Below are 25951 nucleotides of genomic sequence, written 5' to 3'. Positions count from 1 at the left end.
GAGGTAACAAGAGGCCTGGGGATGTAGCTCAGTGCTTGATCACTGGCTCAGTATGCACCGCAGTGAGAGGTTCAAGCCCCAGTTATCAAAGGGAGGAAGGAGATTTCCAGTTTCACATCCAACTTAAAGGATTCTAAACAGAAAGTTAACTTTCAAAAGTTTTTCTTGTCTGATGAAAAGTGAGATTTTAATAGTTCCTTATTTTATTCTGAGGATGTGGCAAAAAGGTAGACGTTAAACCCGTTAAGCCCTCTGTTTGTGTCTGTATCGACATCTGTCATTTTAATCCCTACTTATTTCCCTCTTCTCTGAAGTTGAAGTTTTACATCATCATAACAGGTAGCACATAACGTAGCTCTCAGTTACACAGATATTTTTTTTCCCATTAGGAGCCAGGGTGTCATGTAGCCCAGGCTTGCCTCGAACTCGCTATCTAGTTTGTTAATTATCCTGTACTCTAGATCCTTCTGCTTCTACCTCCCAAGGCAGGCGTGTAATGTCAAAAACATGTCGGGTTTAGTTGGTACTGGCGACCCACCCCTAGTGCGCAGCCTAGTCGTTTTTTCTTTGCAGCACACCGTAATCTCTGTACAGGAAAAAACTATTAAATTCAACCCCAAACTAGTATTTTACCCTTTGCTGAATCTACCGTGCACAATGCAGAAGGACAGAGGCGCGAAGCCAGACCTCAGCTCCATCCGCGTATCGCGGGTCTCCCGGATCCCTCCCTCCCGGCCCATCCCACTGGGTGCTCTTTGGGCGTGGCCCAGTAGCGTGGCCGACTGGGCGTGGCGTGTGTGGGCGAAGGCGTGGCTAAGAAGAGGAACTTCCGATTGGATCCAACCCAACAATTTCCGGTAGCACTCGACAATTTCCGGCCACGGGCTCCGCCTCCGTCGACGCACCTCGTGTATTTCCGACATCTCTCGGGTTTTTCCGTCTCCCCCTCGTTTAGCACTCTCCACTTCGGCTATTTCCGTGTCGCGCTCGGAGGAACTCGGCAGCCACTCGGCCTCCCCCATCCCCCGGTAACGGTCGCTGGTGAGTTTAAATGAGCCGGGGCTGGCCGGGCCGGAGCCGCTACGGGGGGGGCCTGAGGCACTGCAGAAAGTGGGCCTGAGCCTCAAGGATGACGGTGCTGCAGGAACCTGTCCAGGTAATGCTAGCGCCTGCTCCGAGGCCTGGCGCCATGCCTGGGTCGCAGGCAGCGAACAGCCACTTCGCGGCCTGCTGCGGCCTAGGCCCGGCTTCTCCCGCCTCCCTTTCGGCGAGCCCTACCTGTCTTTCGTCAGTGCCGAGGCCTGGCCCGCGGCCTCAGCCGAGGTTTGCCCCGGCCCCGCACTACTTCTCGCCTCTTGTGCGAGCGCGGTTCGACGGGAATCACTCGGTTTCCGTCGGCCCTGGCGTCCGGCCATTCCCCTCCTGGTAGTCGGGGGCCCTGCCAGCGGTGGGAGACGAGGGGCCGAGATGGCGCCCCGAGTGCTCGGCGCCCCGGGGGCCGACACAGGAGCGCTTTGGAACCCAGCTGGTGGGATTTCACACTGGTGGGGCAAGTTTCCTGGTGTTTTCTTTTACGTGAGCTGGTCAAGGGAAGAAGGTAAAATTATCCGTATTTTTGATACTAGTTTTTGTTTCGGTGGCGGACCTTCCTGTCCACGTTACCGCTCTCGCTCAGTGGATTTCCCACCGTACAATGACGGTCCGAGGAGGGAACTCCTAGGCCCGGTGCTGCGGTGCAAACGCCCAACCAAGCAGGGGAGTGGGCGACAGGGCAGGACTGGGTTTTTCCATGACCTAGCATTGGGTATCGAGAGGCATTTTATCGTGCATATTTAGAAGGCGTTTGAGAAATTAGAGATAATTGCTTTCCCGTCCATTTCACTCTTCGTCCATTCCTTAACCACACCAAGGTATGCTTTGACGCACACGCTGCTGTTGTCAAAGTGTGTGATGCCTTGCCAAGTCATTTCCCACCTGCCACATCTGAAACCTTTTGTCCCTTGGTGATGGACCAGGTTTGGGAAATTTGCTGTTCCTCCGTATGATCTTTGACACGACCAGAGTTGGCCTCCATTAAATTATTGCCATTAAGCCATAAACTTTATTTTGAAGTTATAAAGCAAACCGATTTTAGAAATGGCTGCGAATGGCCTGAGGTAAGGCTGACAACAAATGGCAAATATTTTAATGCGTCAGAAAGGCATTTCCTTAGCTTCCCATCACAGCAATTGTTTTCCATGGTTAGCCTCATCGCCTGCGTTTACATGGTGACAGCTATTAGTATTTGAATTAATGTAATTCTGGGTTATATCTTCGCAACTGTACGTGTCGTCGTACGTTGTATCAGTTCTTCCAAAGCTGCGTTTCTTTCCAAATTTCTCTTCCTAGTGTAGAGTCCCTTGTATGACCCTTTTGAAGCCTAACATGCAATTAATTCGGATAATTAGTTTTTTTTTTTAATTTTATACTGTAGTTTTGCTGATTCTTTTGCTTTTCTGGACCCAAAAGGCTTCTAAAGTGATATGATAGTTGCAGTGATAGCGTGTAAATCACTAATTTTAATTTATATTAAAGCGTACGAGAGTAGACTATATTGTTTATGGGAGACAAAATCCAGCAGGTTTCCGGTTCGTCTTTAAAATCCTGCTAGCAATAGTACACTTACGTACTTTTATTTTCCTCCATAACTTTGTTCATCAGAGTGTAGGATAATGGTAAGAAGTTTTAGGGTGTGAGGGGGTGAGAATTTGGGTTTTCATTCATAGATATAGAGGCAGGAGGTCAGGAGTTCAAGGTTATCCCCAGCTACTGAGTAAGTTCAAGGCCAACATGGGCTGCCTGAGACACAGTCTAAAAAGCCAAACAAAACCCCAAGCTAACAACAAAAGAGTAGTTAAAGGGGATCTCAGACAGTGGGAAATGAGCTAACTTCGAGCAGGAATGCTGTTGAAGATGAGAAAGACCTGGTATCAAAGAATGAAGGGAAGCAATATTAAGATAAGTGTTTTAAAAATTACTCATTCCATATATTGGGATAAAAATAGTGTTGAAAACATTTTCTTTGTTTTGCTCCTGGTGATCTAGGCACAGGACAAAGTTGACACAAATAATGCTCAACTGTTTGTTCCTACTTTCCCCCCCTTTACAGATTTTACATGGAATACCAAGCGGAATATGCCAAATAGACTTAAATATAAGCCCCTCCCCAAGTTAATGCTCTTAGAAAAAGTATTACTTTGTATTTGAGTCCTTACCCTCCCAAAAGAAAAAAAAATCTTTCCTATTTCAAAGCAAAATTTTCTTTTGTGGCAGGTCTCACTGTATAGCCTGGCTGGGATTAAAGGCATTCACCACAGTATTAATTTGGATGCTTGTTAAAAGTTCACTTGGTAAAATTGGTGCTGTTTTTATGTTGGTAGGGTGTTTTGCTTCTTGTGTGTGCATGTGTGTGTCAGTCTTGGTGACAAGCATCTTTACCCTTTGAGCCATTTCACTACTCTGTTGTGGCTTTAAGAGGGGGGCATTTTATATAGATGTATCAATTGATAAAGCTATATCAACTGTTTCTGTAAGTGAAGCTTCACAGAAGTATCGGATAAAATTGTCAACAAGCCTTTTGAAAATGATTTTAATATGCAATAGAGTAACTGGATATAAAAACCCTGCGTGTTAGCCTGCTTCTGAAACTCCCAACTAGAAGCAGGAAGATGCTTAGTTCAAGGTCAGCCTGAGCTACATAAGACCGTCTTTAAAAAAAAAAAAAAGAAAAACAAAGTAATTTGGGTACTATTTATATACATATTCTTTTGGAGTTTTATTAAATAATGAAAAAGTACTTTTGGCTTGGGGTAAGATGTCCCCAAGTGTCATCTAAGATTGATTGAAAGAGTACCCTACTCTGACTCTCTGTGAGAGGTACTGTGATCAGGAGTAAGCCAGCAGTCTTAGAGTCAAAGGGATCTAAAGTAGCAATGGAACGGGAAAGTAGGTAAAGGGTTGCAGAGGTAGAAACACATTCAGGAAATAACCTGGGAAGTAGAACCGTTGAAACATGGCGTTGGGGCTTCCTGGAGTTGGTATCAAAATGACTGCCTGGATTTTATTTTGGTGGTACTATTTTAACAATGAAAAATCCAGCTGGATGTTGTGGCTTATGCCTTTGATCTCACCATTTGTGAAACTTGTGAGATCAAGGCAGGTAAATCTCTGTTAGTTCAAGGCCAGCCTGGTCTACATAGTCAGGGCTGCATCGTGAGACCCTTTCTCAAACAAAACACAATTCAAAACTTCCCAAAGCTAAAACTTAATCCCTTAGGGGAAAAAAAAAGTGTAATATATATATATATATATATATATATATATATATATATATATATATATATATATATATGCTTTTCTGCCTCTTAGGATTGGGGGAGGATTCAAAAGGACATTTAAGAATTCTGATTAGAAGAAAAGAAGTTGGAGATAACTTTTGAAACTATCAACTATAAAGACATAATCTTAGGGTTCTAGTCCTGAGAACATGGAGAATGATTAGCAGGAAAAAATGGATGTTAAGTATGCATTTGATTATACGGATAGTAATACAGGAATTCAGGAAAAAGATACCTTTGTAGGTCAGGAAAAAAAAGCAAATACTTGCTTTTGAGCAAGTAGAATTTGAAACCTAAGAAATTGGAAAGGAGGAGGAATATTCTTGGCATGAAATGGCATAAGCAAAAGCCCAAGGATGAGAGTGTTATTTAGGGAGAAACAGTAAAATATTGTATTCTTAACTAGAATAGAAGCTGAAAACAGAAGGGTTTGAGTAACCAGAATCAGATTACAGGAGACTTCACATTTAAGATGAAAGATGTAGATTTAGTGTATTAATAGTGAATCTTGGACTGACTTTGTACCCTCTTTGTAGCCCAGGCTGGCCTATAACCTACTATGCTCTTCTCTTTGCCTCTGGAGTGCTTGGGTTATGAACTTGTACCACTACCCCTGGCTTCAAGACAGTTTTAATAGAGCTGTGTAGTGAAAGCAGTGTGTTGGGACCAGGAGGAAAAGACGAGTTAGATACATAGACTGGAAGGATGGCCCGCTACTTGGTAATGTGGGCCAGGGTTTTTAATTTTGGCAGGATTGACATTTTGGAGAAAGTGGAGTGGGTTATGTGTGTATTAAGGAGTGTTTTACTGCATCTCTGTTTATTTACCAGATGCCTCCTCCGTTTTGAGGCCAAAAATGCCCCCCACCAGACATGGCTAAATGTGGGGTCAGAAAACCACCTAGATACAGAACCATCTTACAGTGCTGGGTATGATGGTAACATGCCTGCAATCCCAGCACTTGGGAGGTAGAGGCAAAAAAGGATCAAGGAATTCAAGGCTTTCCTCAGCTGTGTCGTAAGTTTGAGACCAGCCTGGGCAAAATGAGACCCTGTCTCAAAATCAGAAACATAAAAAATAACCTATCAGATAGTAAAAACTAGAGTTACTGAAATTAGATTCTAATGTATGAGATAAATTCTGCAATTTGTGACATTTTTTTGTTAGGGTTTTTCCCTTTCTTCCTCCCTCCCTCCCATCCCCTTTCCCTTCTTTTCTCATACCTTACTTTTTATAAAGCTTTTCTTTCTTGTTGTTTTTCTGGCCTTAAAACAACTTTTTCTTTTGTCAAATATAAGACCAAACAATTCATAGCAGTCACATTTAAATCTGAGTACAGTTTACATTTAAGATACTTGAGCTGGGTGTGGTGGTGCATGGACTTGGAAAATGGATGCAGGACCGTGAATTTAAAACTAGCCTAAGTAACATAGTGAAAACCTGTCTTAAACTATACAAATAAAATTTTATTTCAGCAAGTTGTGACAATGTAAGCCTGTAATCCTAGCACTTGAGACACAAAGGCAAGCAAATAAGGAGTTCAAAGGCATTCTCTATTACATAACAATTTAGAGGCAAGCTTGTGCAATGGGGCTCCTTTTTTCTTTTGTTTTTCAACAAAACCTCACTTTTGGGCCTCTTCCTTAGTTTACTAGCCCACTTTTATTCTTGGGAATGCTTTTTCTTCTCTTTTTTTGGTTTTTCAAGACAAGATTTTTCTGTAGCTTTGGAGCCTGTCCTGGAACTCGCTCGATAGATCAGGCTAGCCTCGAACTCACAGAGACCAGCCTACTTCTGCCTCCTGAGTGCTGGAATTAAAGGTGTGTGCCACCACCATCCAGCTGCTTTTCTTTTTATTAGGATTTGTGTGTTTATATATGCACATGCCCCTACATGCTTGCAGGTGCCCTTGGAGGCCAAAAGAGAGCCTTGGATCACATGGAACTTAAGCCAATAGGTAGTTGTGAGCAGCTCCATGTGGGTCTTGTAAATTCTGTCTGCATGTATGCCTGCACACCAGAAGAGGGCACCAGATCTCATTACAGATGGTTGTGAGCCACCATGTGGTTGCTGGGAATTGAACTCAGGACCTCTGGAAGAACAATTAGTGCTCTTAACCTCTGAGCCATCTCTCCAGCCCAAGTTGTCTATTTCTATTCCATACTTAACGTAGAAGACACAACCTTTCTCCATCTCTCCTTGTGGTAGCTGTGAGAATCTTCACCTAACCTGTACTTATTTTTTTTTTCTTAAACTCTACTTAGTACAAGTTATCCTCAAGCTTCAAAAACAAGACCCCTCCCCCACCAGTTTGATATTATCAGAATAGATGGTAGGACTAGGAGAGGCCTCAGTCAGCAGAGGAATTGCTGCACAAGCACGAGGACCTGAGATTGGATTGCTAGCAAACATGCAGAAAGTCGACTATGGCTTAGCTACCTAACTCGGCCTCAACAAGTTCCAGGCTTATCAGAGGGACCCTGTCTCAAGAGGATAAGGCAGAACAGGATGGAGATGGACACCAGATGTCTTCCTCTGGCCTCTGCACATGTGTGCACATGTGTATACAGTGTACAGCTAAAAAAAGTTATTCGTTTTTAAAGGTGAAGAACAAATGAGGAAAACACCTGACATCAACCTCTGGCAATGCTCAAGCACATGAATGCATGTACATACAGTGTACACAAAGAATACATAGCAAGTAAGAATTTACAGCTTTATGCTATTGGTTCATCTTTTATCTGAAAACACCCAGGACTAGATCATTAATTTCCTCAGTGGAATGTCTCCTACATATTTTGTTAGAAAGGAAGGAAAGAACGCTGCTCTGTTTGGCTTCCTAACTTTGTTTAGCAACTTCTTAACTTCTTACCCATCTGGCTTTTAATCTATAGAAATGGTGCCCTGGGTGCTGTTTTAGGAGAGGCCTACACCATCTGTTGGACAGGGTGCTGAGTTTAGCTCTGGGTTCATCATCAGCTCTTGATTTGTAATGCTAGGGAACAGTCCACTGCACATCCCCTTCCCTCAGTGAGTGTCCTATCTATCACCCAGGCATCGATACCTGAGCACAGATTTGGGGTGGCCCATCTCTTTGTTGATGCTAAGAAAGGATTGATGTTCTGGGTAAATCTTCTTTTTTTTTTTTTTTTTTTTTATTTCTTTATTTTGGGACAAGATCTTAGTATTCGCCCACGGCTTTCCTAGTTCTATTTAGCCCGTGTGATTAAGGCTCAGAAGTGATTTGTTCTGATCAATGTCAGAGGAATCATCTTTATCTACCTGAATTTGACTATGAGATTGTAATAAACATTCAAGAAATAATTGCTAAGTTGAGTTAGAATTAATTTCTTCTGTCCTGTTTTCTGAGTGACTCTTTGGTAGATTGTTACAGAATCCAAAATTCTGAAGTTCTCAAAGGAGAATATCTGAAGTGTATCACATATTTTAATCTTAGTTTCAGATATATTTTATATTATTCACTGTTTCCCCCAAACCAAAAAACTCCATGACAGAATTAGAAATTAGAAAAAAAATTTGCTTTTTGTCCTCTCATAACTAGTATCCATTGCCCACTCTCAGTCCTTCCTCATCTCCGTACATTTTGCCTATTGTTCTTTTCTTCATATAATGCTATACCTACATGAACATTTGTTTATGTGCACACATGTATTATTGATTAGAAAAGATTTTTTTTTTCCTAAGGAAATCTTTATTCAGGTGATAACTGAGGTAAAATATTTGACACTTGAGGCTTATACATTACAGGTTTTTTTTTTAAAGAATCTTCCGTCTTTAATCTTGTAAAAAAATGATCCATAGTAATTTCAGTTCTCTAGTGATGTCATAATTCTGTGAACATTCCAATTGCATCATTTGCTTTGAATTTTATTTTATAATATTGTGTGCAGGTTTGTTTTCATGTTTATTCTTGATTGTTTAGAAAAGATTTTTTTTGAGATTGTGTAAACTCAGTATTATATATTTTAGAATAATGTTAGGTAAATAAATAGTGATAATTTAGAATAATACTTAGGTCCATCCATTTTCCTGCAATTAAAAAAAATGTTTTTAGAGTGGAGTAGTATTCCATGTTTTATGTATGCCAAATTTTCATTATCTGTTCATTCATTGATGGACAACCAGGTTGGTCCTAGTAATTTTTTTTTTTTCGAGACAGGGCTTCTCTGTAGCTTTGGTGCCCATCCCGGAACTAGCTCTGTAGACCAGGCTGGCCTTGAACTTGTGCGCCACCACCGCCCGGCTCTAGTAATTTTTTTTTTAATATTGAATAAAGCAACAATAAACTGGGCTGCAAATATCCCTGTGGAAGAAAGGGTATAGGGCTCTCTGGGTATTTCCCAGGAGTGAGATAGCTGAGTCTACAATGACTGTTAATTTGCAGCTCCACCAACAGTGGATAAAGGTCCCTTTCTCACCGTGTCTCTCTGACATTTGTTGTCAAGGTTTGTCGGTGATGGATAGCCATTCTGACTTTTTGAAAACTGCCTCTTCGGTTCATTTGTCCATTTGTTAATGGGTAGTTTTATGGTATTTAATTCCTATAATTCTTTGTAAATTCTAGATGTTAGCCCCTCATCTGGCGCGTGGCTGGTAAAGATTTTCTCTTATTCTGTGGGCTATTAATGCTACTGATTGTATTCTTTGCTGTATAGAAACTTGAATTTTCATGTAGGTTCATAATACTTAAGAAAGAGTTAGTTCCTTTGCTGTTGATATTATATTTTAAAAGCTCTTGCCTACCCCAATATATTGAAGGGTATTCTCTCCATTTTCTTCTAAAAGTTCCTGGGGTGGGTTGCTTGGTAGGTTGGTTTTTCCAAGACAGGGTTTCTTTCTGTAGCTCTGACTGTTCTGGAACTCATTCTGTAGACAAGGCTGTCCTGGAACTCACAGAGATCTGTCTGCCTCTGCCTCCTGGGTGCCAGGATTAAAGACGTGCGCCACCACTGCTTGGCAAATTGTGATGTCTGAAACAAGGACATGAATCAGGTTTTAAATTAAGGTCAATTTAAAAATGATTTTTAAGTTGATTTTTGTACAGTCGAAAGCTATAAATGTAGTTCCCTCCATCTGCAGAAAGAAGTCAGTTGTGTCAGCACCATTTGTTTACTAGCCTGCTTTGTCTACAAAGGATGCTCTTGCCTCCTTCCTCAAAAAGTAAACTTTGCTACTTTATTTCCAAACGTAAGTTAGATAGCAATGATTTTGTAGAAAGAAAGAATAAATGAGTTTGGGAGTGTATATGTCAGACTGACTTCAAACTCACTGGATCCACCTGCGCCTGCTTGCTGGGCGCTGGGATTAAAGTATGTGCCATCACACTCCCTTGATCTTGAGTTGTTTGGTTGCTTGCTTTTGGGTTTTCAAGACAGGGTTTCTCTATATAGCCCTGGCTGTCCTGGAACTTGCTCTGTAGACCAGGCTGGCCTCGAATTTACCGAGATCCTCCTGTCTCTGCCTTCTAAGTACTGGGATTAAAGGTGTGCCTCATGACCGCCTAGCTAGTCTGTAGCATATTAAACACCTGCCCTGGAGTTCATGCTTACCAACCCATATGTTTGATTTTTAAGATTCAGCTTCCAGCCAGGCAGTGATGGTGCATGCACTTCTTCAATCCTAGCACCCAGGAGGATCTCTGGGTTCAAGGCCAGTGTAGTCCACAGAGTGAGTTCCAGGACAGGCTCCAAAGCTACACAAAGAAACTCTGTCTCGAAAAACAAACAAACAAAAAGATTAAGTTTCCAAACTGTATGATTTAAGAAAACAAAATCCATCAAGCGGTGGTGGCACATGCCTTTAATCCCAGCTCTCTGGAGGCAGAGACAGGAGGATCTGGAGGCCAGCCTGATCTACAGAGCAAGTTCCAGTACAGGTTCCAAAGCTACAGAGAAACCCTGTCTCAATTAAAAAAAAAAAAAAGAAAAGAAGAAGAAGAAAGAAAAAAGAAAAACAAAATCACCCGATGAGTGACCAAACCTTTTGAAGAAGCTTATTCATAATTTCTTTCTTTCTTTTTTTTTTTTTTTTTAATTTTTCGAGACAGGGTTTCTCTGTACTTTTGGTTCCTGTCCTGGAACTAGCTCTTCTAGACCAGGCTGGCCTCGAACTCACAGAGCTCCACCTGCCTCTGCCTCCCGAGTGCTGGGATTAAAGGCGTGCGCCACCACGACCAGCTGGAGAGATGGCTCAGCCGTTAAAGGCTAGGCTCACAACCAAAAATATTCATAATTTCTTATTGCTAGTAGAAATTTGAATATTGTAGATATTGCAGTTAATAAACAAAATGAAGAACTTTAAGTTGGCTAGGTATCTTTTATTTGTGTGTGTATGTTTGAGTGTGCATGAGCATGCATATGGGGAGTCAGAGGACAGCTTTCTGAAGTTGGTTCTCTCCTTCCATCATGGGATCTGGAGACCAACTTAGGTCATCAGCCTTAGTGCTTTTATCTGCTGAACTTTATATTGTTATGCAAAGTCAGAATCATGTGGCCATCAAGATAGGTACGCTGTCTGTTATGTTTAATAGATGAATGCTGTTTCCAAAAGCAGTAAGCAGAATAAGTCTGCTGAATGATGTGAAGGTACATGAGATAGTCTAGACCAGAGAGCCCTGGACTGTCTTCCAGGTATGTATGAACCAACCACTATTGTAGGCTAGGCTGACTGATTGTCCATGAGTCCCTGGAATCTTTTAGCTTCTTTCTGTCCAGCCTTGGAATTAGAAGCCTACACCGCTGTGCCCATCAGACTCAAGTCCCAGTGTTTACCAGGCAAGCACTTCACCAGCTAACCCATCTTTCCCCAGCTCTGCGGGGTTTCTTGTTTGTTTGAGACAGGCCCTTATGTAGCCTTGACTAGTCTTGAATTCCTGATCTTCCTGTCTTCTGCCAAGTTCATGGGTTATAGCATAAGCTACCACATGGCTACAAAAAGTTTGAAGAATGGAAATGCACTGAATTTTTAGTGAATGGTACAGAATTTTTCTAACTTTAGACAATAAAGCTGAAAATTGCTTTTAAAAGACGATTAAAACAAAATTGATTTGAATATCTAGAAAGAATGTGCTTTATTCTGTTGACACTAATTTTGTAAGCTTTGTGTAGCTTTCCAAAGAGAATCATTTGATGAGGGAAGAAAGATAACAGTGACAGTAGCTAAATTGTTTTGCACAGTCACCAGCTCTATGCTAGGGATTCCCGTGCTTCACTGGGGTTTTGTTTTATATAGTCAGTTCTTAGTTGGGAGACTGTGTAATCACGTGAGTACAGGTGCTTGTGGGGAGCAGAAATGTCATAACCTCTAGAGCTGGAGTTACGAGTGGCTGTGAGCCTCGATGTGGGTGCTGGGAATTTTAACTCTGATAGAGGTGGGTCTTGTATTTATCTGTTGCTTTCATTGGTTAATTAATAAAGAAAACTGCTTGGCCCCGATAGGACAGAAAATTAGGTAGGCGGAGTAGACAGAACAGAATGCTGGGAGAAAGAAGCCGAGTCAGTGAGTCGCCATGATTCTCCCACTCCAGCCAGCTCGTGGTGCTACACAAAATATTAGAAATGGGTTAGATCAATATGTAAGAGCTAGCCAATAAGTGGCTGGAACTAATGGGCCAGGCAGTGATTAAAAGAATACAGTTTCTGTGTAATTATTTCGGGTATAAAGCTAGCCGTGCGTACATAACTCCAGTCCTTAACTCCTAAACCGTATCTGTAGTCCTTGAGTCTTATACTTTAAATGAAGAGACACACTTAAGCACAGTGGGGGGAAAAAGCCACATGTGTGTGTGCACATAAAATATATATATATATATTCAAGTAAATAGACAGCATTTAATCTCAGCACTCAGAAGGTAGAGTTCAAGACCAGCATGGTCTACAGAATGAGTTCCAGGACAGCTAGAACTGTTACACAGAGAAACCCTGTCTGGGGGGGGGGGGGGTGCGTGGATGAAGGGTTGGAGAGATGACTTAGGAGTTAAGAACACTTTTGTTGCTTTTACAGAGAATTGGGGTTCATTTCCCACCACTTATATAGACTCACAACGTTCTATAACTTCCAGTTCCAGGGTTTCTAGTACCCCCCTTCTGACCTCTTGGTTACTAGACATACACATGGTGGGCATACGTACATGTAAGCAAAACAATCATACACATAAAATAAAGGTAATCTATTTTTTTAAGGTATTGGGGAAATGGCTTTGTTGGTAAGGTGTTTCCTACACAAACCTGAGAGCTTGAGTTTAATTTCTGTCATCCATGTGAAAAGTCAGGCGGCAGCACACACCTGTAATCCCAGCAATAGGAAAGAAAGATAAGATGATTGATCCCTCTGGTTTGCTGGCCAGCCAGTTTAGTGCAGTCGGGCCACTAAAGGCTCTGAGAAACCCTGTATCAAAAACTAAGGTGGAGAGTCAGTCTTTGACCTCTGTTTATATAACACACAGGAATGGACTTTGAGGACTGATGGTGTCACTTGGTTGGTAGTATGCTTGCCTAATGTCCATAGTCCTTGGTTCAGTTCCAGCACTGTATAACCAGTAGTGGTAGTGCATGCCTGTCTGTAATCCTGCTCTTAGGAGGGTGGATGCAGGAGGATCAAAAGTTCTAGTCATCCTTGATGTAGGATGTCCTTCTGTTATATGTGTTACTTCTATTGGCTAATGAATAAAGCTGTTTCGGCCTAGCAGAGTAAAGCCAGGTAAGAAATCTTAACAGATATGGAGAGTAGGCAGAGTCAAAGAGACGCCATGTAGCTACCGAAGGAGACAGACACTGGAATCAAACAATAGCTGAAAAGCAAATCCATCCCACTTCATAATGGATTTCAATTAAAATTGGTGGTAAAATCAGATAAAATTCCAAGAAGAGGCCTTTTTGAAAATAAGAAATTGCATGAGATAGCTTATGTATATTATATTATATCCATTGTGTCACTGTTGTCTTACTGTATCAAGCTGGAAATAAATGTTGCCTGGTCTGCACAGCTCCCATCTTATTAGGAGGCTCATTTTTCTCTTTGTTTTCATGCTTTGAACTAGTAGGTTGGCTCAGTAAAAAATATGTGGAAATTTTAGGGGAAATGTTTTTGTTTTTCTCTGTAGCTTTGGATCCTATCCTAGAACTAGCTCATGTAGACCAGGCTGGCTTCGAACTCACAGAGATCCACTTGCCTCTGCATCCTGAGTGCTGGGATTAAAGGTGCATGTCATTATCGCCCAGTTTAGGGGGAAATTATTAAGGAAAGAAAATTCTGTTATGGACTAAGGTTTTTATTTTGTTTTATTTTGAGATAGGGTCTTTTTAGTCTTGGCTGGCCTAGACCCCACAGAGATTTTTCTACCTTCCAATTCCTGGGATCAAAGACATGTACTCTGGCATAGATCTCTTTCTTTAGGATTGGTTCTGCAAATTATGATTACATTCACTAACCAGCCAATTAAAACCTTTCTGATCTGGAATGAACTTGATTGAAGCACTAGTGCAATCATTCACTTGTATACTTAGCCAACACCTGTGACTTTGTATGATTAAAAGCCATTTCCTTCCTGTTAGCGCCTGTGTGATTTTTTTTTTAAGACACTAATAATATAGTATTCTTCAAATTCGAAACAGAAAGGGCTGGACAGGAGCACTTGTTCTTGCAGAAGACCAGGTCTATCCGAAACTCGAGTTGAAGGAATCCAGCACCCTGTTCTGACCTCCTTGGTACCAGGCATGCATGTGGTATACAGACATACATGAGAGTATTTATGAGTCTCAGAATGTACGCAGCTTTCAGTATATATTTAAATTATAACAAACCTCAGATATACACCAGGTTTTCGAAACATGCAAGTTTTATTATATATGCCTTTCTCTGAGAAGCTCTGTAGTTTTCACAAGATTTTCAAAAGAATGTATATAAGTGGAAGTCAGCCGGGTGGTGGTGGCACATGCCTTTCCCAGCACAGAGGCAGAGGCAGGCGGAGCTCTGTGAGTTGGAGGCCAGCCTGGTCTACAAGAACAAGATCCAGGACAGGCACCAAAGCTACAGAGAAACCCTGTGTCGAAAAACCTGGAAAAAAAAAAAAAAAGAAGTGGAAGTCATACTTTAGTGCAATGTGGAATTTACTATGGGTGTTGCAGTTTTAACACTTAAATTAGTAATTCTGAGCTGGAAAGATGGCTAACGTGGTAAGTGCACACCTATAATCCCAGGCAGAGGCAGATTCAGGTTATGCTTTCAGTTTGAGACCAGCCTAGTCTATAGAGGGAGTTCAAGGCCAGGCAGGACTGCATAGTGAGACCTTGTCTTAATAAAAGGAGGGGTGTAGAGGGAAGAGTGGGCTAAAGATGAGCAATAGTAAATCTTGACAGAATCTGCAAATTAAAAAAAAATTAAAAAACAGAAAAAAATTTGAACACAGTATTTATTACTGCTGTGCTATGTTGATATATACTACAAATACATAAGAAGGAATAGAGTCCTTGCCTAAATAGCATGTCAGTAAATTAGCAGCAAATATGGTGGTGCATTTTGTTGTAATAGGAGGAGCGGGGCTGCGTCCCCGTCACCTGGCCGCCCACATGGCTTGGCTTAAAATAATTACACAGAAACTGTATTCTTTTAAACACTGCTTGGCCCATTAGCTCCAGCCTCTTATTGGTTAGCTCTTACATATTGATCTAACCCATTTCTAATATTCTGTGTAGTACCATGAGCTGGCTTACCAGGGAAGATCTTAACCTGTGTCTGTCTGGAGTGAGAGAATCATGGTGACTCCTGACTCGGCTTCTTTCTCCCAGCATTCTGTCTGTTTACTCCACCCACCTAAGGGCTGGCCTATAAATGGGCCAAGGCAGTTTCTTTATTAAATGAAAGTAACTCCTCCATCAGCATTTTATGAGGGTTCTAGATGTTCTGCACAGTATATGTTTGGTACTTTTTAAAATGGCTTTAATGGCTGCAGAATCCTAGAGTAATCCAGCAAACCTTTCTAGCAGATCCTGTTTTTGTTTAGTGGCCTTGTGATTTTTATTTTTCCTTATCCCATCTTTATTTCCCAATCAGTAGAAAACCCTCTATCGAAGTGGTTCTCACCCTTTACAGTTCCTCATGCTGTGGTAACCACCAACCATAAAATTATTTCCTTGCTACTTCGTAACTACTTCAACCCACAGGTTGAGAACCACTGCTCTGACCCTAATGAATCTCTTTAGTGTGGTGTGATATTCAGTATTGTAAATATTCCTTTTCATGAGATTGAGCATTATTGAATTGATTTGTATGAAAATATTTTGGAATAATTGTATTTAACTGCTGACAGAAATATGACACATTTAAACATGTACATATGGCCGGGCGGTGGTGGCGCACGCCTTTAATCTCAGCACTTGGGAGGCAGAGGCAGGCGGATCTCTGTGAGTTCGAGACCAGCCTGGTCTACAAGAGCTAGTTCCAGGACAGGCTCCAAAAAACACCACAGAGAAACCCTGTCTCGAAAAACCAAAAAAAAAAAAAAAAAAAAAGTACATACATACATATGTACATAGAGAAAGATACAGAATCCATAGCCTGGAACTCTCTCTTTTCAGCCCCCTATTTTAAAAAAAATTAAGAAACTTTTTTTTTCTACCATATTATTAAAAATTTAAAATCTATCTCAAAAAAGGAATGAGGGTAAAAAGAAGAATGGGCTAAGGAATTTTTATGAATTATTATTTTAAACTAGGTTTTGGGGATGATCAAGTTATTGGTGGAGAAAAAGGATATACAGACGTAGGAGATTGGAAGTTCATGCAAGGATTGAGAGAGTAAATGTAGATATGTTAGAAGTCATATAGTGAGAAACTTCTAGCACACTAGAATTTACTCTGGTTGTTGCAGTTTTATCACTTAAGTTGGTAAAAGTGGGCTGGAAAGATGACTCACTTGGTAAGAGCACTTGCTGCTCTCACAGAGGACCCACAGGGTTCCTAGCACCTGTATGTGGTCTCATAACCACCTCCAAGGGATCTACCCACCCCTACCTCTGTGAGTGCCTGCACACACATGTAAAATAAATAAAAATAACCAGGGCTGCTAAGATGCTGCAGCAAGTTAACAGACTTGCTGCCAAGCCAGATGACCAGATTTTGATTCCTAGGGCACACATGGTAGAAGAGAGGTCAGCCTTTGACCTCCTGTTACACCGTGCCACACACGCGTCCACCCGCTTACACATGCATGCACAAACAAAAATAACATAAATTACAAATAAGAACTTGAGTATTATGTTCAAGGCTGTCTGCCAAAAGTTACTCATAAACTGTATGTATTTATGTGCCTTTCCCCTCTGTTCACAGGCTGCTATATGGCAAGCACTAAACCACTATGCTTACCGAGACGCAGTTTTCCTCGCAGAGCGACTGTATGCAGAAGGTTTGTGATCTATTCATTTGTATAGAAGCAAAAATGAATGAAATATATATGAAATTCCATCACTTTTTATGACTATCAAGATTTATTCATTCTATCTTTAAATTTTTTCTTATTTTATTATCCTCTAAAGTTATTAATTATTAATCCCCTAGAGTTAGAGTTGTGTGTGTGTGCTAAATGTGTGTGCTGGGAACCGAACCCCGGTTACTGTATATTCTTAATTGTTCAGCTACCTTTCTAACTCCTCTTTGTCTTGTTTGTGTGTGTTCCTGTGTATTTGGGTGTGTGTGCAGAAGCCACAGGACAACCTTGGGTGTTGTTTCTCTAGCATTTTTGCACTTTTTTTTTAAACAGTCTGTCTCTTGCCTAAAACTTTTCAAGTGAGCCCCAGAATTCTTCCTCTACCTCCTCAGTATTGGAATTATAAGCATGTACCAGGATCCAAAGAATTGAAGTTAGGTCCTGGTATTTTGAATGTGAGCACTTTACTCACTTGAGATCTGTTTTTGTTTTTAGTCAAGCTCTCCCTCCCAAACTGGCCTTGAACTCTCAACTGCCAAATCTCAACTCTCAGTCTCCCAAGTTCTGGGTTTTGGTCCTGAGCCACTATGCCTGTCTTTTTTGTTTGTTGGTTGGTTTATTTGTTTTTCAAGACAGGGTTTCTCTGTGTAGCAGTCCTGGCTGTCCTGGAACTCTTTCATTAGACCAGGCTGGCCTCGAACTCACAGAGATCTCCTGCTTCTGCCTCCAATGAGCTGGGATTAAAGGCGTGCATCACAATGCCCGATGTTTTTTTTTTTCTTCAGAAAATTTTTTACTTTTTTTTAATGGGATGGCATATGCTGTGACTTATATGGAAGTCAGAAAGTAACTTGATTGGAAGAGTTGTTTTTCTTCTTTGTGGATTCTAGCGATTTAATTCAGGCCCTCAGGCTTGGCAGCAACTACACCATCTCCCAGACCCCAAACTTTGCTTTATCTTGAATGTAATTTAGTATTTGGTGTTAGAGAGGAATTTTTTTTAATCCATTCATCTTAATGCAGAAATATTTTGACTCTAGTAATAAGGTTTATTTTTCCCTTCCTAGTAAAATTTACCTTTTTTATTTTTCCGTAAGAGGTCTATTTAGAAAAATATTACCTAAAATAAGATGCTTTCCTGGTGTCTGTTGAAGGGTAGGAGTGTTTGTTTGCATTTCTTCTGTGTTTACAGAAAATATCATTAGCTCCATTGTATCTGCTACCTGGTTCTTGTGGAGAGATGATCAGAAATTAGCAAACTGACTTTTTTTTGTTTGTTTGTTTTTGTTGTTTTTTTTCTGTTTTTCTCTCACTGTATACCCTGACTGACCTAGAACTTGAAGTGATTTATTTTCTTCAACCCATTGAGTGCTGAGATTACAGACAGATATGGGCCACCAACTTTAACTTTTCTGTCAAGACTTGATTTCTCCATAACTCAGATTTGAATTAATAATTGTTAATTACATGACAGGCTTAATTTCTTTTTTGCTAAACTTGTTTATTGAGTAATTATTATGTAATATGCTGATTAGTAGCAATTTATCTTCTTTCTTTTTAATGTCTTAGTACATTCAGAAGAAGCCTTGTTTTTATTGGCAACCTGTTACTACCGCTCAGGAAAGGCATATAAAGCATATAGACTCTTAAAAGGACACAGTTGTACTACCCCACAGTGTAAATACCTGCTTGCAAAATGTTGTGTTGACCTCAGCAAGTAAGTATTAATTTTTCTTTAGCTAGTTTTGTTACATGTCTATTGAATTTTAGATAAAATTCTTCTAACAAACTCCTGACTTCTCTTCCTTTCTCTTGAATAACAATTGAAATGTTTATAACATTGACTATGGCATTAATTTGATCGTGGGAGATTTCACTATAATGGTGATAATTCTCTTCTGGTTCTGGGGATCTCTAACCCCAGGCTTCATGCAAGCATGCAAACAATGTTTGTTTTAATATGAGTAATACATTTGCTGCTCAGACTAGATTTGTCCATATAGAAATTGAATTTTAATGAGTTCTGATTTTAAAGACAAAACTGAAAATTTAAGGTCATAAATTTCCAGCTTCTCAATGATTTCAAGTACATGATTGCCACTATTCTAAAAATACTGTTAACTTTTCACTATATTTGTCATTAGACTCACAATAATAATGAAAGATATCTTTATGAAGAGCTTTTATATTGATATTAAAATTAATTTATATTTTAAAGGCTTGCAGAAGGGGAACAAATCTTATCTGGTGGAGTGTTTAATAAGCAGAAAAGCCATGAAGATATTGTCAATGAGTTTGGTGATTCAGCCTGCTTTACTCTTTCATTGTTGGGGCATGTATATTGGTAAGTGAGAGTGATTCAGATTACCAGAAAGGGTCTCGTGCATATACATGTAGTTCCTGACCTTTCTCATCATGACCTCATTAAGTCTGTTAAATAGTAGCAATGCTGATCCCATTTTGCTCTCCCCGTAGCCTCAAAAATTCTTACAAGCTCTTATCTTAGGTAAAGAGAGCACATGTGTGTTTGATTCACTTTTAAAAAGCGAGGAAAATTTTTTTCTTGATAGTAAATATTCCTACTACTCCTTTCTAGACTTGATAGTAAATATTCCTACTACTATTTCTAGACTTCAAGGCAGGTTTTGGTACTAGACATGTTTTCTATCAATATATAGTAATCTTTGAAGTGAATTTTTAGCTGCATGAACTTAGAATTATCATTATATAATAGTAACATGAGTCTCCCTCAATTTTTAAAAAGTACTTTAGAAGTTGAGTAGATTAATAGAAAATATTTATAACTGCCCATGGAGTATTTTGCATGTAAATATTCTTTAAATATGATTAGGTTAGATAGAAAAGTATCCTTACTTTAGAATTGCTGAAAACAAGTGTAGAAGGGATGGATAGTCACAGAAGCTTAAGTCAACCCTCAGATATTGAGGTCTCTCTGGCTCTTTCCTTTAACATTTTTTAAAATAACTTATTTATTCTGTGTTTGCAACGTGAGTGCACTAAGGCCAGAGGAGGACATTGGTTATACTGCTACATCACTACCTTCTGTGAATCAGGGTTTCTTTCCCTGCCGAAAACTCATCCTGGCAGTCACTAGACCCCACAACACTGGGGTTACAGACTCACTTATGGTCATACACAGCTTTTAAACATGAGTGCTGAGGATTTGAACTCAGGTTCTTGTGCTTGTTCAGTGAGCATTCTTATGCCCAGAGCCCACTCCACAGCCCCTGTGTTTTTTGTTTTCTTAAGCTTATGTTGAAAATATCCATGGGTTAATTTGCTACTTTTAACTTTATTGATTTCAGAAAATGGCCTTTATATGCCTTTTCTTCATTTCCTATTTTTAAGTTACTTCTATATTCTGGTAGGTGATTTAGTCAGTCTTGTGACAATTATTTTTGCTTTATTTCATCTGAATGGTATTAGGTATGATTTTCCTGCCTCATGTTCCTCCTGTCTTTGTCCATGTTTATTGTTTTTATGAACAACACTTCCTTTTCCTCTCAGTGCTGAGCTAAGTAACTCTTCTACCATGAGACCCCACCCCACCCCTAGCCCGCATTCTTATCTTCTTAAATTTATGCTGTTATGTGCTCACTTGAAAGCTTAGAAGTGAGACTTCTCCAAAGAGTTCTTTACTGACAATCTGCACATTAAACAGTGTATTTATCCCGTAGTTTTACTTAAGAACGGTGGCTCTCAACCTTCCTAATGCTGTGACCCTCATATAGTAATGATACCCCCCCAACCATAAAATCATTTTGTTGCTACTTCACGCCTGTAATTTTACTGCTATTATGAATCATAATGTATGATTTTCCAATGTTCTTAGATTACCTCTGTGAAAGGGTAGTTCAACCCCAAAGAGGTTGCGACCCGCAGGTTGAAGAACCATTGCTTGAAGAGGTTCCTTTGAAAATTTTGGTTTCATACCATCTGGTCTTTTTAAAACCTTAGGGTTTTTGAGTAAAGCTGGGTGTAGTGGTGCATGCCTGTTACCTCCCAGTATTTGGGAGGTAGAGGCTTGAGGATCAGGCATCAAGATCATCATCAGCTATATAGAATTTGAGACCAGCTTTGGCTACAGGAGATCCTGTCTCCAAAAACAACAAAAGTTTGAATTGCTGTAGCTTGATATCCCAGCCCCCATTACTCCCCTCCCTGTATCCAGTAGATAGTAAGGATTTGAACCTTGAACCAACTAGAGTTTGTGTGTGTGTGTGTGTGTTTTGTGTGTGTGTTGTTTGTTTTACTTATGTGTCTTGTTTATTTTTTAAACTGAAAGGAATCTTAACTACTGACCCCCCTTTTCTCCATTTTAAAAGGTTAAGATGCAGTCGGACCACTCTGATAGTTCCCAGAGTGATCAGGGTATAATTGGTTCCAGGGCTTCAACACTAATTTTTTCTATACCCGATTAGCATCAGTCTCCCTCTTCATTACATGGCACACACCTCTAATCCCAGGGCTTGGGAGGCAGGTGAGCGGACCTCTGTGAGTTTAAGCCCAGCCTGGTTTGGCTCTCCAAAGTGAGTTACAGGACAATCAGGGCTATGAAAATAAATACATACATACATACATACATAAAAAATAAAACTTGTCTCCACAGAGCAAGTTCCAGGATGTCCAGTGCTACAAAGAAAAACCCTGTCTTGAAAGCACACACAAAAAAGAAATCTGATCATTTAAATTTTTGTATTCAAATCATGTAAATTGCTTTCAAAACAAGTAAAAAATTGAAGCATTGGCTGTCTCCTTTCTATATTTCTTGTTGGTCACTGTGTAACCCTTGACTGGCCCGGAATTCACCAAGTAGACCAGACTCGTAAACTCATAAAGATCCTCCTAACTCTGCCTCCCAAGTGCTGGGATTAGAAGCATGTATGTTTTGTCATACCCGGTCTTGTCTTTTATCTGTCAGCAAATTAAAAGTCTGAGAATGCAATGAGAACAGAGCACAGTAATAGAACCCTGTCATCTGAGACAGGAAGATTGAATTTGAGGCTAATTGGAGCCACATGACATAATCTCAGAAAGCAAGAGAAATTAAGAACTTAGGGAAGCCTCGAAAAGAATGCTGTAAGAACTTATATATAAGAGTAATCTGATTTTTATATCAAAAATTTTAAGAAAAGCTTTGGGGTTTATAGTTTGTTTAATTTGTTGTTTCTCTCCACAGCAAGACAGATCGGCTTGCCAAAGGATCAGAATGTTACCAAAAGAGCCTTAGTTTAAATCCTTTTCTCTGGTCTCCCTTTGAATCATTATGTGAAATAGGTAAGCTTATGAGATGGGGGCAGGATTCCACTTTCCTCTTTCTTTTTTTTTTTTTTTTCTTTTCAAGCAATGTTTTCTTACCAATTTTTTTTTATTTGAAAACTCGTAATTGTTTAGCTACAAGAAACTATTTTGCAAGATAAGGGTCATTAAATTAAAAATAATAGGTTAAATCCCAGAGTGATAGCACATGTCTGTAATCCCAATATTAGAGATCCAGAGATGGAAACACATCTAAGTTTAAGGCCAGCTTCAGCTACACTGTGCGACCAGCTCACTTGCAGGAAACCCTGTCTCAAAAAGCAGCCCTTCCTTAGAATCATTCATCTTTTCTCTTTGTCCAGTCTATCTTCAGTGTATGTGTCCTCCAGATTATATGATACTGTGTATATAATACTAGACAAAGTCACTTTCATTATAAGGGAAAAAAATAACAAATTTCTGCATGTGGTGTGTATATGTGAATTGGGCGCATGTGCCACATAGCACATATGACAACTTCAGGGGTCAGTTCTCTCATCATGTATGTCTTAGGGATTTAACTCGGGTTTCAGGTTGGACAGCCGACCTTTAATTTAGCCGCTGAGCCATCTTACTGGCTCTGATTTATGATATTTAAAACTTGTAATTTATTTTCCAAATTTACATCTTTACGGGTTAACTTCCACAATAAATTAATGCTTGTGCTTTAGGGGGGGTAAGATTGATTAACTTAAATGGACAGGAGAATTTTGAAACTCTAAATAAGGCTTTATTTCTGTCTAATTATGCATACTTGAAAAGAGATTATCCCTCTGAGGCAAATTTTTGGTGTTTTTTGTTGTTGTTGTTTTGTTTTTGTCTCTTGGTCTTCACAGGTGAAAAGCCAGATCCTGACCAAACATTTAAATTAACATCTATACAGAATTTTAGCAGCTGTTTGCCCAACACTTGTACAACTCTAGTATCTAACCACAGTTTATCTCACAGACAGCCTGAGACAGTTCTTACAGAAACACCCCAGGACACAATCGTAAGTGTATCCTTCTCATGTTCAGAATATTCTGAAACCCAGCAGAATTATGAGAACTAAACAGTGCATCGTAAGTGACATGGGCGAAAATTTCTGTTTCAGGAATTAAACAGACTGAACTTAGAATCTTCCAATTCAAAGTACTCCTTGAATACAGATTCCTCCATGTCTTACATTGATTCAGCTGTAATTTCACCAGATAACGTCCCTCTTGGAACGGGTACTTCCATATTATCTAAACAGGTTCAAAATAAACCAAAAACTGGTCGAAGTTTATTAGGAGGACCAACTGCTCTTAGCCCATTAACCCCGAGGTAAGTCACACAAGGTATTTTAAAATGTATTCTAATATAAATAATCTTTGAATTATAATGCAAGTTAATATAAGCAGCATCTTACCTAAATCAGTGTGAGAAAGTGGCATTCTGAAGAAATACATGTATAAAATTTTTTAATTAAATATGAGGGCTGATATTGTAGCTCAGTTGGTAGATTGCTTGCATAGTGGACACAAAGCCTTGGGTTTGATCCTTGTGTAAGTGGGCAAGGCTTCAATGCCATGTAATCCTAGTTAGTACTTGGGAGGTGGAAGCAGGAAAATCAGAAGTTCAAAGTTCTCTTCAGCTACAACTTAGAAGCCTATGGCATATAATGACCTTTCTCAAAATAAAGCAGAGGTAAAAGGTGTTTAAAATATGACCCAATTAGTATATGTATTGAAAGATACTATTTATGGCTGTGCATCTGCAGATAGCAGTAAAAATTGAAATATTGTTTATGATATAGTTATGGCAATGTTATCAGTTCATTTTTCTAAAACTTAGAAGAAAATTGACACCTATCATTTTAAAATATGTTGTCAAAATTATTAAAAACTATATAGTATATGTATTTATACAATAACCTGACACAAAGGCTATATACTGAGAACTGTGAAACAAAACTCACAAAAGAATAGACTATAAATGAGTCTCAAGGCCAGGAAGGTATTGAAATAGCATGACTAGGAGATTGATTAAGGCATCTACAGAGACCAGTGGATAACTATATCGATAGTTATTAGGTAATTACCAGTAATTTCTAGGACATTGTCTCCATTGTTCCAAGAATTGGAATTTATTTTTGTCATTTGGATCTTAGCTTTCATAAAGGCAGTCCATTTCTAAGATCAGCAGCTGTTGTTCAATTTAGGTCCTTGTCCTTTTTTTTAGTTCTGGTGGGTGGAGTACTCTACATTCACAGCTCATTTTTAAATCTGCCCCTCAGATCCTCACTGCCCCAAGACTGATTTGCCATTCTCTTCCTTTTAGACCTTCTAATTTAAGTATACTGCTGCTTTATATATGCCTTGATGACTTTTTGACACCTTGATTTCAACCTCTTCTCAGTTTTGGGATTTTGCCATTAGAAACCCCAAGTCCTGGAGATGGATCCTATTTACAAAACTACACTAACACACCTTCTGTAATTGACGTGCCATCCACCGGAGCCCCTACAAAAAAGGTATTTTCTATGTAAAATGTAGTTTGGGTAAAGAAACTTATTTAAAATTCCAGTCTCTATTTCAGAGAGAATCCAACTTTATATAATTATTCTTTCCTTAGAGTTACCAAACTATAAAAGAATGTTATTGTCACAGCCTTTCAGATACATCAGACACATACATCTAGTTTATTTCTTAACTATGTTAAGATTTGTTTCTATCACATTGAACAATTATGTCAGACGAGGCAAACAGAGACCTTTTTCTTCCCCTTCCAAGCAAGCAGAAAGCAATAAGTGAAACATTAGAGAAACTAGAAATTGTGAAGCAAAAGAACAGTGTCTTTAGAATTTAGAAAAGCACCACGTGATTTTTTTTATCTCCTCAGACTCCTGTTTAACTCTGTTACCAAATACAAAAGGAAAAGTATAAATCTTGTTGTATCATTTTCTTTATATATAGCAAATTAATTCCTAAATATTAAGGCAAATAGCTGTCTTTTAACACAATATAGTGATAGTAGTGATTGTTTTAAGATGACACATATCCTGAGCTGTTTTCATTGAGAAGATGCAGATAGGAACATCATAGAGTCTTGTCGCTTACAGTGCAATCTATAATCACAAACCTTAGACTTTTTGTGTTTTACAGTCTGTTGCCAGAATGGGTCAAACTGGAACGAAGTCTGTCTTCTCACAGAGTGGAAATAGTCGAGAGGTCACTCCAATTCTTGTCGCACAAACGCAAAGTTCTGGCCCACAAACAAGGTATTTATTATGGTGTCTAAGGTATTTTTTATGGTGTCTATTTCTTTAAAGTTTTTGTTTGTTAGTTTTTGCTTGTTTTGTTTTTAAGACAAGAGTCTCTGTATTCTTTACTCCTTGGCTGTCCTGGAACTCAGTATGTAGACCAGGCTGTGATCTGGCTACCTCTGCCTCCCAAGTTCTGGGTAAAGATGTCTGCCACCACGCATGGCAAATCAGATTTTATTCTCCTCCCATTATTTATTTCAGTACATGGATCATAAAGTCAAACTTTAGACTGTCACTGATTACAGTCTTGACTATCTAAAAGAAATCACTATCACTGTAATGTTGGAGTGGTGCCAACTTGCAGACTGCAGTTGCCAGGGGTCCTGTTATAAGAATTATTTGAGTGGTGGGATTTGGGTTTTTTTATTTTGTAGGGCAGGCAGTTGTTACTGGTTTTTGCTTGTTGTTTGGTTTTTTCCCTTTTTGTTTTTTGATATGTGACCCTAAATAGTCAGAAACTCACTATGAATCCCACACTGGCTTCGAACTGGCAGCAGACCTCCTGCCTCAGCCTCCTGAGTCCTGGCAA

At 39.5% G+C, this 25951-nt stretch overlaps 1 protein-coding gene across 4 annotated transcripts in view; it reads left to right on the top strand.

Annotated features, from left to right (window-relative positions):
* The first annotated feature begins 1003 nt into the window (after positions 1-1003).
* Cdc27 (cell division cycle 27) overlaps positions 1004-25951 on the top strand; it is a 56940-nt gene continuing 31992 nt past the window's right edge. For 2 of the 4 annotated variants that reach the window (XM_057774967.1, XM_057774966.1), the window contains exons 1-9: positions 1004-1156; positions 16721-16796; positions 18387-18534; positions 19036-19161; positions 22018-22115; positions 22973-23127; positions 23230-23441; positions 24516-24630; positions 25262-25377. In XM_057774967.1, the coding sequence (XP_057630950.1) occupies positions 1130-1156; positions 16721-16796; positions 18387-18534; positions 19036-19161; positions 22018-22115; positions 22973-23127; positions 23230-23441; positions 24516-24630; positions 25262-25377 (1073 nt within the window). In that variant the 5' untranslated portion in view covers positions 1004-1129. Of the gene's footprint in view, positions 1157-16720; positions 16797-18386; positions 18535-19035; positions 19162-22017; positions 22116-22972; positions 23128-23229; positions 23442-24515; positions 24631-25261; positions 25378-25951 lie in introns of those variants that run through there. The other 2 variants (XM_057774968.1, XM_057774969.1) reach the window with 1 other exon arrangement.

Source organism: Chionomys nivalis, chromosome 7, assembly GCF_950005125.1.
Source record: "Chionomys nivalis chromosome 7, mChiNiv1.1, whole genome shotgun sequence".
Classification (NCBI taxonomy): Eukaryota; Metazoa; Chordata; class Mammalia; order Rodentia; family Cricetidae; genus Chionomys; species Chionomys nivalis.
This window is presented reverse-complemented; position numbering and strand designations above follow the sequence as displayed.